The following is a 13,066-nucleotide window of genomic DNA, read 5'->3' as shown; positions in this document are numbered from 1 at the left end:
GATTGTCGGGTTAGTTGGTAGGGAAAGTTTTCTTCCTTTTTCCCCATACTTTTCCCCTTCCCTTTTTGTGTCACAAATTGTAATGAATTCACACTCCAGAACAGTAGGCAGAATCACAGGGCGAGATACATGTAAGCGAAATAGATGAATATGGAGGCCGGCCTCACACTCCAGCCAGTACAGTAGGTGGCGGTATATCCACCTTTGAGTTGGTTTGCGATCTGACAATACAAATTTAGAGAAGAAGAAGAAGAACAACAACAACATCAACAACAACAAGGGCATGTGCACAACCCTTAATGCTAGAGGCACATGCTTACAGTTCTACTTCCATTGACCGCTGGTGGAATGAGCACTGTTTTCAGCAATGCCTGCTAAAGTAAGTTAAAATGGCAAATAATCAAAGACAGAACTTTTTTTTTTTTACCTTAAGACATGATCACTGAAAGTAACTGATCAAAAGTATTAAGTTGATCTAACGAATAATAACAGTTTTGGAACTGATCAAATTAAGTTGGATCAAAGCCATTTTTTAGATGCTGGACTTAATATATTAGTGTTTGTGAAACACCAAAAAAGTTAACTATATTATACATAAGAATACTTCATGTTGGAGATACTCAAAAAGCTGATAAATCATTACCTCATTTAAAAAAATATGTTTTACAGTGTGGCCTTAATTTGACTTATACCTAGACATTTTTTGGCATGAAAAATATTACCAGTGAGGAACAAAATACTACTGTATGTTTCTATTATGTAAACCTACACATATTCTACCATGATTATTTTTGTTAGATTGATTACTACTGAAATTGTTTAAACCAATATGAAATCATGTTTTTTGAAAATGACTTTAATTCATGCAAAGATGCTACGATATTTACTGGACTTTCAGAAACAGAATATTTTTGGGATTCTCATTCTTCTGGCTGAGATTACTCCTGCATACACTAATATGCACAGCTTTGAGAGACAGTTTAATGAGACTAATAATTACCTAGACAGCTCTATTATTTCTATGCGGTGTACGAGGAGCGTGTTTAAACGAGGCTGCTTCTATATGGGATGTATGCCTAACTGAGTGAAGGTAACATTAGTGACAGAACTGTTTCCCGGTTTTATCCTGACCAATGGAGATGAGCCGTTTACCTCTCAACTCTGTAATGAGACACACTAATGACCCCATCAAAGATGGACGCCAGGTACTGTACTGTATATGCAACACAATGCTAGAAAAAAAGCAGGACTCCATCAAGCAAAACTAGAGAACACTTCTCAACAGAAACAGAATGGCCATGCGGTGTAAATTAATATAGTCAGGGGTAAAGGGCTTTGTTGAGCCTGACTCGCAATTGGATAGATCACCAATATTTTCCTTTTCTTTCCGGCCTAATCCGAGTGCAAAATACTAAATGTTACATGCCCATCATTATTTTCTACAGATGACTATTTGATCCACATGAACAATCAAAGATAAGCACGTGGCAGATACAATGTACTGTATGGTTGATCTGCTGCTCATCAGTTACAGTGGCCGGGCCTACTATTTGCATAACCTGAGAGAACGAGAGAGAGAGTGTGTGTCTGAGATGTGTCTATCTGCATGATTGAAGTCAGATGATAATTTAGGATGCTTTCTACCAAGTCAATTAATCTCCCTCCTCCCTGTCTGCCCACACACACCCCATCAGCTTCATGTATTCTTTAGAGACGAGTGACAGAAATACCATTAAAGTGAGACGCTGACATTACTTAAAAGAAAGGGCATCACACAGTTGGTTGATGGAAATTAAGCACCTTCGCTCTGCATTGAAAGTGGAGCTATACCACTGTGACGGAAATAGGGCATCGACTCCAGCGCCTCGCAGGCTAATGGCTGGGGCAGTGCTGGTTGCGGTGGTGGGGTGTGAGGGGGCACTGAATCCTCCATCCCTGGCCCTGAGAGCCCCTCGCCCCCCTCCCTACCTGAGACAGTGTGTGCCACTCAGGCAGCCAGGCAGAGGCCCCCCAGCTGAGCACATTTGGGAAATGCCACTGAGCATGGGCAGCTTGCTTCACTAGGCTTGGCTGCTCGCGCATGGTATGGAGCATGCACCGTCGGGAATACTGTTCCAAAGGGTGACGGCAAGACTCGCTCCTACCTTTACAACAACACACACCTGTGCACGACGTGCGTGCATGTGAACCACACACAACACACACACACAACACACACACACACACACAACACACACACACACACACACACACACACACACACACACACACACACACACACACACAACACACACACACACACACACACACACACACACACACAACACACACACACAGGGTATCTACCTGGCTCAATAACCTCTCACTTTCGGATGTATGCCTTGACACTTGCCTCTCTCAAGTGGAAAATGGCCCCACTGATCAGTTCTGTGGATTTAGGAGAGGTTATATGTGTGTTGTGTATGTGATACAGAACAAAAGAAAGATGAGTGTTTGTCATCAATTGCATCCATACTTGACATTTTGATCACGACTCAAAGGAGTGTGGACAAGGTTTCTAGAACAGAACAGTTTGCGGAGAACTTGACTTTTCCGCCCAGCACACACAGTGTGGGTTGCATGACTGTCCCACAGACAGATACTGTGGTTAGAGCAACCGGGGCAGTCAACACATGCCTTAATAAGCCGGCCAGTGGATGAACAATACACTCTGCTGGTCAGTGGTCAGGCTATGCTGCCTGTGATGCCCACAACTAAAGCAGAGGAGAGGACACGGCCAACGCCAAAGCTTCCCACAATACAAATGGTCCACCCGGCCAGCAGAAAACCTGTCAGCTCTTCCCCTGCCACTGCAGTGTTATACTGTTGAACTTCTACATCAACTTCAAAGTGAGCTACAATGATCTGTTTTATTGAGATGGTTATTATTCAGCACAGTGGACAAAGTGGAATTGCAATTCCGCCCCAGCAGATCCACGGACAACTCCATTCAAATCAAATCCAATGTATTTATAAAGCCCTTCTTACATCAGCAGATGTCACAAAGTGCTTATACAGAAACCCAGCCTAAAACCCCAAACAGCAAGCAAAGCAGAAGTAGAAGAACGGTGGCTAGGAAGAATTCCCAAGAAGGCTGGAACCTAGGAAGATACCTAGAGAGGAACCAGGCTCTGAGGGGTGGCCAGTCATCTTCTAGCTGTGCCGGGTGGAGATTATAAGAGTACATGGCCATTAAGGCCAGATTGTTCTCCAAGATGTTCAAACGTTCATAGATGTCCAGCAGGGTCAAATAATAATCACAGTGGTTGTAGAGGGTGCAACAGGTCAGTACCTCAGGAGTAAATGTCAGTTGGCTTTTCATAACCGAGCATTCAGACGTCGAGACAGCAGCTGTGGTATAGAGAGAGAGAGTAGAAAAGAGCAGGTCTGGGACAAGGTAGCATTGCTCTGCACACTGCCCTATCCTACCAGGACAAGAGGAATACCTATGTGAAAATGCTGTTTATTAACTGCAGCTCAGCTTTCAACACCATAGTCCCCTCTAAGATGGTCATCAAGGATCTGATCGTGGACTACAGGAAACAGGGGGGGAGCACGCCCCCATCTGCATCGACGGGGCTGCAGTGGAGAGGGTCAAAAGCTTCAAGTTCCTCGGCGTGCACATTACAGAGGCCCTGACATGGTCCCACCACACCGACACCGTGGTGAAGAAGGCGCCTCTTCAACTTCAGGCAACTGAATACATTTGGCATGGCCCTTCAGGTCCTCAAGAACTTCTATAGATGCACCATTGAGAGCATCTTGTCTGGCTTCATCACCGCCTGGTATGGAAACTGCACCGCTCTCAACCGCAAGGTTCTACAGAGGGTGGTGCGGACATCCCAATACACCCCTGGGGGTGAGTTCCCTGCCCTCCACATTTATAACAGGCGGTGTCTGAGGAAAGCCCGGGATATCGTCAAGGACTCCAGTCACCTGAGCCATGGTCTGTTCACTCTGTTACCATCTAGAAACGGTATCGGAGCATCGGGTTCCGAGACAGCTCGTACCACCAGGCCATCAGACTGTTGAACAGCTAACCCTAGCTATCTCCCTGCACAGACCTGCACCAAGAGACTATTTGCACGGACTTTCCACACATTCAACCCTTAAACACAAGCGCACACACGCACGCACGCACACACACACACACACAAAAAAAATACTCAATATACACACAATACCCCATAATGAAAAAGGGAAAACAGGTTTTTAGACATTTCTGCAAGTTTATCATGAAGACTTATTGATCATTAGAAAAACCCTTTTGCAATTATGTTAGCACAGCTGAAAACTGTTGTTCTAGTTAAAGACGCAATAAAACTGGCCTTCTTTAGACTAGTTGAGTATCTGGAGCATCAGCATTTGTGGGTTTCGATTACAGGCTCAAAATGGCCAGAAACAAATAACTTTCTTCTGAAACGCTGCCTAGAAGGCCAGCATCCCGGGGTCGCCCCTTCACTGTTGACGTTGAGACTGGTGTTTTGCGGGTACTATTTAATGAAGCTGCCAGTTGAGGACTTGTGAGGCGTCTGTTTCTCAAATTAGACACTCTAATGTACTTGTCCTCTTGCTCAGTTGTGTACTGGGGGCTCCCACTCCTCTTTCTATTCTGGTTAGAGCCAGTTTGCACTGTTCGGTGAAGGGAGTAGTACACAGCGTTGTACGAGATCTTCAGTTTCTTGGCAATTTCTCACATGGAATAGCCTTCATTTCTCAGAGCAAGAATAGACTGATGAGTTTCAGAAGAAAGTTATTTGTTTCTGGCCATTTTGAGCCTGTAATCGAACCCACAAATGCTGATGATCCAGATTCTCAACTAGTCTAAAGAAGGCCAGTTTTATTGCTTCCTTAATCAGAAGAACAGTTTTCAGCTGTGCTAACATAATTGCAAAAGGGTTTTCTAATGATCAATTAACCTTTTAAAATAATAAACTTGGATTAGCTAACACAATGTGCCATTGGAACACAGGAGTGATGGTTGCTGATAATGAGCCTCTGTACGGCTATGTAGAATTTCCATATAAATAAGCAATTTCCAGCTACATTAGTAATTTACAACATTAATAACAATGTCTATACTGTATTTCTGATCAATTTGATGTTATTTTAATGGACAAAAAATTAGATTTTCTTTCAAAAACAAGCACATTTCTAAGTGACCCCAAACTTTTGAACAGTAGTGTATACTGAACAAAAATATAAACGCAACATGTAAAGTGTTGGTCCCATGTTTCATGAGCTGAAATAAAAGATCCCAGAAATGTTCCATATGCACAAAAAGCTAATTTCTCTCAAATTTGGTGCACACATTTCTATACATCCCTGTTAGTGAGCATTTCTTCTTTGCCAAGATAATCCATCCACCTGGGGCAGCATGATTAAACAGGTGCACCTTATGTTATAGAAAAATAAAAGGCCACTCTAAAATGTGCAGTTTTGTCACAACACGATGCCACAGATGTCTCAAGTTTTGAGGGACCGTGCAATTGTCATGATGACGGCAGGAATGTCCACCAGCGCTGTTGCTAGAGAATTCAATGTTAATTTCTCTACCATAAGCCGCCTCAAACATCATTAGTATTTCTGTCTCTAATAAAGCCTTTTGTGGGGAGAAACTCCTTCTGATTGGCTGAGCCTGGCTCCCCTGTGGGTGGGCCTGGCTCCCAAGTGGCTGCACCCCTGCCCAGTCATGTGAAATCCATAAATTAGGGTCTAATGAATTTATTTCAATTAACTGAATTCCTTTTATGAACTGTAACTCGGTAAAATCTTTGAAATTGTTGCATGTTGGTTTAAAAATGTGTTCAGTATATTTGAGAGATGACAAGTGCTCATTGTGAAAATGCATTTATGTTTTCAATAAACATTGGAGAAGAAATATAGTTTACATGTTGTCAACAATCTAAGCCAACCTCATAGTTTTCCCCCATAGTTACGCACACGTCAGTTTTGTTGCTAAGCAACCACCCGTCTATTGTGTACATTTCAGTTTTATTACTTCGCTATAACACTTTCTTCTACTTGTTATTTTTGTATTTTTGATTTCACTTTTCATACCATTGATATTGATTTTGTACTGCACTGTTGAGGGAGCTTGCAAGTAAGCATTTCGCTGCACCATTTATACCTGCTGTAAACTGTGTATGTGCCGAATAAAATGTGGATTTATTCATTTATTAGTGATGTCTCTGGTAATTCCTGTTCGATTTGCCAGTATGATGTGCAAAATACTACTACTATATCCATAATAAATAGCTGGCTAAAGTGAAGAAATMAGTTTTACTAAAGAGACAGGCAGTTTAAATTAGGATGCCTGGTAAATTGTGTGTAACTGAATGCTACATCTGTAGTGAGGACACATCCCTGGGCCGTGGCCCAGAGTGTCTGTCTGCAGACAATCAAACAACAGTTCATTTCTAGTCTTTAATGGATGGCCCACAGTCACCGTGGAGCCAGGGGTAAAGGCTAAGCTGGTAAAAGGCTAAACTGTTTGTTTAGGGCCAGAGAGAAACCCATCAATTACTTGTGTGTCTGTGACTGGATATTGGCATGCTAAATGGACTGACAATAACAGTGAGTCTTGGAACGGGCTTTGTTGTTGTATACGAGAGCTCAAATCCAGATGTATTACAGCCAATGGAATACAGAACACTGCAGCTTAAAGTAGGATCACACGCGCACGCGCACGCACACACAGAGTGGTACATGCATGTGTATCTGTTTGCTGAGGGCTCTCATGCCATATGCAGTGCAGGGTCCCGTACAGTCAGCTGGGTGACCTGGCATGGCTCCACTAATGCTGGTGTGTTCTGGGTGATTCCAGCTCCACAGGGTAATGGAGCACATAGCCTACAGTCACCCGCCGCTCTGGGAGAAAACACCAGTCTATCTGTCCGTCTGTCTATAATGATTACAGCATCTGTTGGTCTGCCCATGCGGTCTACTTGTCTGTAGGTACTACAATAGCACTTCCTTCAATGATATTCCCTTCATCATTCAGAATTACTGTAATATCGAGATGTAGATGTCGGTCAGAAAATGCCTGTCTTGCCATCTGTCTACCTGTCTGTCTGTACCCACATGATATTCACCCCCGTTTGCTCATGTCCTGATCAATTACAGTCAGGTTGATGATTCTGCGAGCGCATGAAAGGCTCTTCAGACTTCAAGCAGGCATCCGTCCGTTCGGAACCACATGACTAAAACTCACCCTTGCCTCTACCACTCTGCAACCCTCAGAAGTCCGACATATCTGGCATCTAGATAATCCATCAAAAGGTGGATTCCTTCAGCATGGACTGCCATTCAATGATGCAAAGCAAGCCCGTGGCCACTCCTGTGGAAGTAAGAGGAGCTACAAAGGGACGGAATTGGATCCGTGAGGAGTCTGAGGCCATGCAAAGTTCCTTCAAGGCAATCAAAGACAGGGCGTCTTCACTCACAGACGTCCTCAATAAGTGATGAGGCTGTGTGATAATGGAGGCTGCATTATTATTATTATGTAGAATAGAGGAGAAAGGGTCAGGATGGGAAGAGTCAGCCTGCCAGGCTAATAAATACTGCATGGGACTGAGTGGGCTTTCAAGAGACTGCAGAGAGAGAGAGAGAGAGAGAGAGAGAGAGAGAGAGAGAGAGAGAGAGAGAGAGAGAGAGAGAGAGAGGGCAGAGCAATGTGTGTGTCTGTGTGTGCGTGGAGTTTCATGACAGAAGTGAATGGGGTTCTGCAATGAATAAATAGACCTGGTGGTGTACTGTAAGTCCATATTGAAAATATACAGGAAGCAATAGATAGCCAGTCTATGTTTCACAATGGGCAATACCAAAACAGAAAATGGCCAAGTATACTGTAAGGCCAATGCTTAAAAACTTTCAGGAGCCCAGAGAGAGGCCATACTAGTTTAAGCCCAGAGAGGCCAAACTAGTTTAAGCCCAGAGAGTGGCCAAACTAGTTTAAGCCCAGAGAGAGGCCAAACTAGTTTAAGTCCAGAGAGAGGCCAAACTACTTTAAGCCCAGAGAGAGGCCAAACTACTTTAAGCCCAGAGAGTGGCCAAACTACTTTAAGCCCAGAGAGTGGCCAAACTAGTTTAAGCCCAGAGAGAGGCCAAACTAGTTTAAGCCCAGAGAGAGATCAAACTACTTTAAGCCCAGAGAGAGGCCAAACTAGTTTAAGCCCAGAGAGCTAGGGAGTAGTGAGCCTATGTCAGGGTTTAATAACGAGCCTATGAGTCTGACAAGACCCTGGACATGGCCCCTGATACGACCCCTGACAAGGCCCTTGATGGAGATTAGCTGACCCCTCTGGGTCAACGCTCCCATAACAGCCACTTTCCCATGCTGCCCTGCCTGCCTCAGTCAATGATAGCCAAATGAGCTGGCTTCACTACTAATGATGTCTAAGTCTAATTGGCCTCTAAAGCACAGTGCTGTTGTATAGTATGTATCTTTGTTCTGTATGAAAAATGGTTGACGGGAGATGAGGAGGGAAGACAGGGGGCCGGCCTATGCAGCAGATAGGAAAGTCAAACAATGAAAACACCAGGATCATTAGAACAAATGGCAGCTGGGCGAGTGACAGCTGCTTCCCCAGAGCGTGGGGGCATGTCTTGGGGCAGTGCAGCCAGTTAGCCCCTCAGCGCTGCCTGCCTCCCTGCTCAAGCCACAGAGAGTCACCGGTGGGAAAACAATGTTTGGGCRCTCCACAGATGTGCCTGTAGTGGGCCTGTCACAAGCACTTATCGTGACGGCCACTCACCCCTCTCTGTGGCTCTCTGTGTCTCTGTCACAGGTCAGCGGGTGACAGGCGGGGGGCAGCGCGACTCGCTGGCCACAGACCCATCTCTCATTAGGGCCCACCTTTTCCTTTTGGGAAATAGRGTGTCACGGCATTTAATCAGCTTSTAGCAACAACATCTATTCTCAACACTATACCTCGGTCACTTTTTTTATTACGCAAGTGTAATTAACATTTGTAGATGAATAATTGTTTGCATATATTATTTGGAATATCATTATATGGGAGAGGTTGTATTCATTTAGAGGCATTTATGAGATTCAACTTACGTTATTAGCTAAATAATGTRGTCTGCTTCATCGTGATGTAGCCAAGGTAACACACATTTAAAGGATGGAGCCAGAAATATAAGAGGTAATGCTGAACTTTCACAGTGGTGCAGCGGTCTAAGGTACTGTATATCAGTGCAAGAGGCGTCCCTGGTTCGAATCCAGGCTGAATCACATCCGGCTGCGATTGGGAGTCCCATAGGGCGGAGCACAATTGGCTCAGCGACGTCCGGGTTTGACCGTCATTATAAATAGGATTTTTGTTCTTACCTGACTTGCCAATTTAAATAAAGGTTCAATCAAATAAAAAGTTGACCCCAAAAAATTACTAAAAAGAACTGCTTCTTAAAAATGTGGTGCTTCTCACAATATATCGACATCAATTAAAAAGGCAGCTCATGTTATGGATTTTTAAATAAACCTGGCAGAATTAATTTACAGTAATTGTTTAAATAAAATCATACAGGTTCATTCGGATAGCAAATTGAATTCATAAAAATTCTGCAAGAAGAAAATGTCGCTGAAATTTTGATAAATGTCGCTGAAATTTTGATAAATGTCGCTGAAATTTTGATAAACATTAGATATTTAATTTCATGTTACATTTAATATCCACTATGAGAATAATGATTTATGCCTATATTAATGAGGTCAATTAGAGCAGATAGCATAACTGTATTTTTCCTGGTCTTTTATCTAAGAATGGATTGGGATTGATCATATTTATAGATTTTTCTTTATCAGAAGAATCGAATTATTCCTCTCAGGAGAGGCTCAATTAAAGCTGCTGTGTTGTATTTTATAACGGAGATGTTTCCCTTCACACAACAACGACAACAATGACAAATGGAGCATGAGGACATGGAGGGGCCTGGGTGAGCGGATCAAACACAATGCAATTGGCTTCAGTTGCAAACGAGACATCGTCTAGCCCGCTCCAACCCCTACTCCGCGCTCAGTGAGCAGTGGGCTGAGGTATACAGGTACACACCCATTTAACACGATAAAAACATCCGTCTTCATCTGGGGCCACATCTGGGGCCGTGTGAGGTAATCTAGTGGCACAGCAGTGCTGGCGCTGRGRTACTTGTTGACTGTCTGAGCGACGYCGATTTAACACGGGCGCGTAAATGAATCGTGAAGCGACTAATCTGATATTGTTCAATTGCATTAAAGAGGCCGGGATGTGTAGGGGAAGCACAGTGTTGAAACTGAGCAAGGCGTTGTGTGTGTGTGTGTTAGAGCGCGTGTGTCGGGGGTGAGGGCTCTTTATGCACTACGGACCACAGTGTCTCTCTCCACTCAGACAGAGACAGAGTTCTCTCTGATTATGATCATTTAGCCTAACCATACTTTGGATGTTAGAGCTCTGCGATGCTAATGCTCACACAGCGCACACAGATATTTCTGTGGTTGGGTGAATTCATTATATATTATATTATATTATAATTATATAATGTACCGTATCCTGATAGGGATAGGAACTATCTCAGCCAACGCCTCTATATTATCGAAAAGTCTCAATCGAGCCTCACYAAGTAGAAAGAGTAGAAAGCATGAAGTTGTCTCTTTCAATAAATTATTCTTTTGATTCACTTTATTGGGGATTAACATTCGTTGACTGACCCTGACAGTAACAGTATATCATATTACAATACGAGGGCGTTGAACATTTCATCAGGTCTTAGTTATTTGCTCCAAAAGAAAATTCAATCCCAGTTCCCCTGATTCTACTCTTTTTTCTTTCTTTCTCTATCCTTCTCTTGCCCTGTGTCTCTCTCTAGATTCGTGCCAGTCAGCGAGCTCTAGGCCTTTTTTTAGATATTTCATAAAATATCTGAGGAATCTATCTTACACAAAACTGATGGAAAACATTGAATGTCATTGAACAATAACAGTGAGCCATGTCAGCAGCAGGCACCCGGGCAGTGGCCTACCTTTGAGACATAGCCTGAGGGTGTTTTGTCTTTGTGTTTCCTCAGCAGGGCCACTGCCAGCTGGGCTCTCTCCCTGCTGGCCCAGGCCCCTGCCTGGTAGGCCCCTGCCTGCTTGGCCCCTGCCTTGGAGGCCCCTGTCTGCTTGGCCCCTGCCTGGCCCTTGTCCTGAAGGGAGGCTGGGGGTTCTGCTGGGACTGCTTCATGATTGGTGTCACTGACATCACATCCACAGACCTGGAGAGAGACAAACACTTCATTCAGTGAGAGCTCGCTGGGGATATACTGCATGTCCACAAGGAATCTCTGAATAACTCACAGTCATAGGAGGTATTTCTCTTCATATAAAATTAAAGATGCACTACGCAGAAATTGCTCTGCCATTTCCTGATTGCTAAAATTCTAATAGTTTGCCTAATTTCAGTTTATGTGWCAAAATAAGCAAGTATAGTGTATAGAATCACTGTACCATGTAAACCGRTGTGAAATATACTTTCCATAATAAAAAATATCGTATTTTCAAATGTTTGAAGCTGGTGTACAAAACTGAAAGTAAAAGARYCAAAAACAAAACTTGAAAKCGGGAAGCYTAGAAYTAGAGCACATAGAACAGATCTACCGCATCTTAGACTTGCTTTTGATGAGAATATCAGATCTATAACTCACATTTCTTTGTGGATTTTGTCAGGTCGCCCAAAAAAGTTACATATTGCAGCTTTAATTGTGGYAATATTCTCTCATTCTGTACTTATACACGTCTTCTCTACATGATGACCAGAAAATATTTTTTTTTGATAAACAATATCAAATTGCTCCTGTTGTGCTGTGATCTTGTCAGATCAGACTACATCAGAAATGCAGCTGGTGTTCTCTCACGACTTGTCTCTCTGCAAAAACAAATTCCCCTATTTCTCACAGGAGAACGTTGACCTAATGAAACAAAATAACAGCTTCATAGAGCTTAATAAAACATACAAATAGTTACAAACCCTTAAGCAGCACTTGAACACGGAAACGTGAATGCAATAACTCAGTTAAGTCACAACCCCATTTTGAATGTGCTTTACTGATACTCAGTACTGTGACCTGCCCATGGTCCGGTCTGCCTGTCTGTGTCACTCTGGTGTGTCACTCTGGTGTGTCACTCTGGGACACCTCTGGTGTCTGCGTGCTCCCCCCTATCCAGCCACCCCCACACCCTCTGGCTCAGAGGGGCCAACCTCTGCACAGCCAACCCCATCCTGCAGGTAGGTTAGGACCAACCCAGGGAACACCTGTGGGAAAGATCACAAGGCAATGTAGTGTCATCAAGACATGTCCACGCAACCACAATAATTGTAATTTATTTATTTGACCTTTATTTAACTAGGCAAGTCAGTTAAGAAGAAATTCTTATTTTCAATGARGGKCTAGGAACTGCCTTGTTCAGGGGCAGAACAACATTTTTACCTTTTCAGCTCGGGGATCTTGCAACCTTTCGGTTACTAGTCCAATGCTCTAACCACTAGGCTACTTGCCACCCCAAATAACAACACAACAGAGGCCAGATAGAGAGACATGGTAGTTTCAAAATACCAGGATCTGTTTTCAAAATAAATACTGCAAAAATGAGAGAATGTGGAGTACAGGAATTTCTGCTTGGTATCCTTAGAATCCTTTCCTCCTTTGTATTWGCACTTAATAATAATAAAGACCAAACCTTTGGAGAAATGCTGCCATCTTTTCCAAAGCTCCACCGTTGAAATGGACTGCCTTTTGATCCTGTGCTTTTGCAGAGTATGAAGGCAGACAGAGTGGTTAGTAAGTCTATGATTTCTATTCATTTACGTCTATGTTTATGTAGATGACATGTACCAGATAAAAGTATAGTGGGCACCTTCTCCGTATGTTGAGCATGTGTGTATGAGGAGCCCTCCTGGTCCTCCAGAAGAAACGGTCATGGCGGACACAGCCAGGCAGAGCTGGGGCAGGGCCTTACTCAGGATCTCCCCTGTCTAGCACAGCACAGCCAGAGGATGGGAGGAGGTAG

The 13,066-nt window shown here is 43.5% G+C and overlaps 1 protein-coding gene across 2 annotated transcripts in view; it reads right to left on the bottom strand.

The window, feature by feature from the left end:
* The window catches only part of LOC111952360 (uncharacterized), a 26,514-nt gene extending 13,448 nt beyond the window's left edge, over nucleotides 1-13,066 (bottom strand). Inside the window, exons 1-3 of one of the 2 annotated variants that reach the window (XM_070435044.1) lie at nucleotides 12,914-13,066; nucleotides 12,737-12,798; nucleotides 11,041-12,311 (exon numbers count right to left, since the gene is read on the bottom strand). In XM_070435044.1, the coding sequence (XP_070291145.1) occupies nucleotides 11,041-11,328 (288 nt within the window). In that variant the 5' untranslated portion in view covers nucleotides 11,329-12,311; nucleotides 12,737-12,798; nucleotides 12,914-13,066. The remainder of the gene's footprint in view (nucleotides 1-11,040; nucleotides 12,312-12,736; nucleotides 12,799-12,913) is intronic. The other variant, XM_070435043.1, reaches the window with a different exon arrangement.

This window comes from Salvelinus sp. IW2-2015, linkage group LG26 (assembly GCF_002910315.2).
Source record: "Salvelinus sp. IW2-2015 linkage group LG26, ASM291031v2, whole genome shotgun sequence".
NCBI lineage: Eukaryota > Metazoa > Chordata > Actinopteri > Salmoniformes > Salmonidae > Salvelinus > Salvelinus sp. IW2-2015.
The sequence above is the reverse complement of the archived record's forward strand: the minus strand, read 5'-3'. Positions and strand labels throughout refer to the sequence as shown.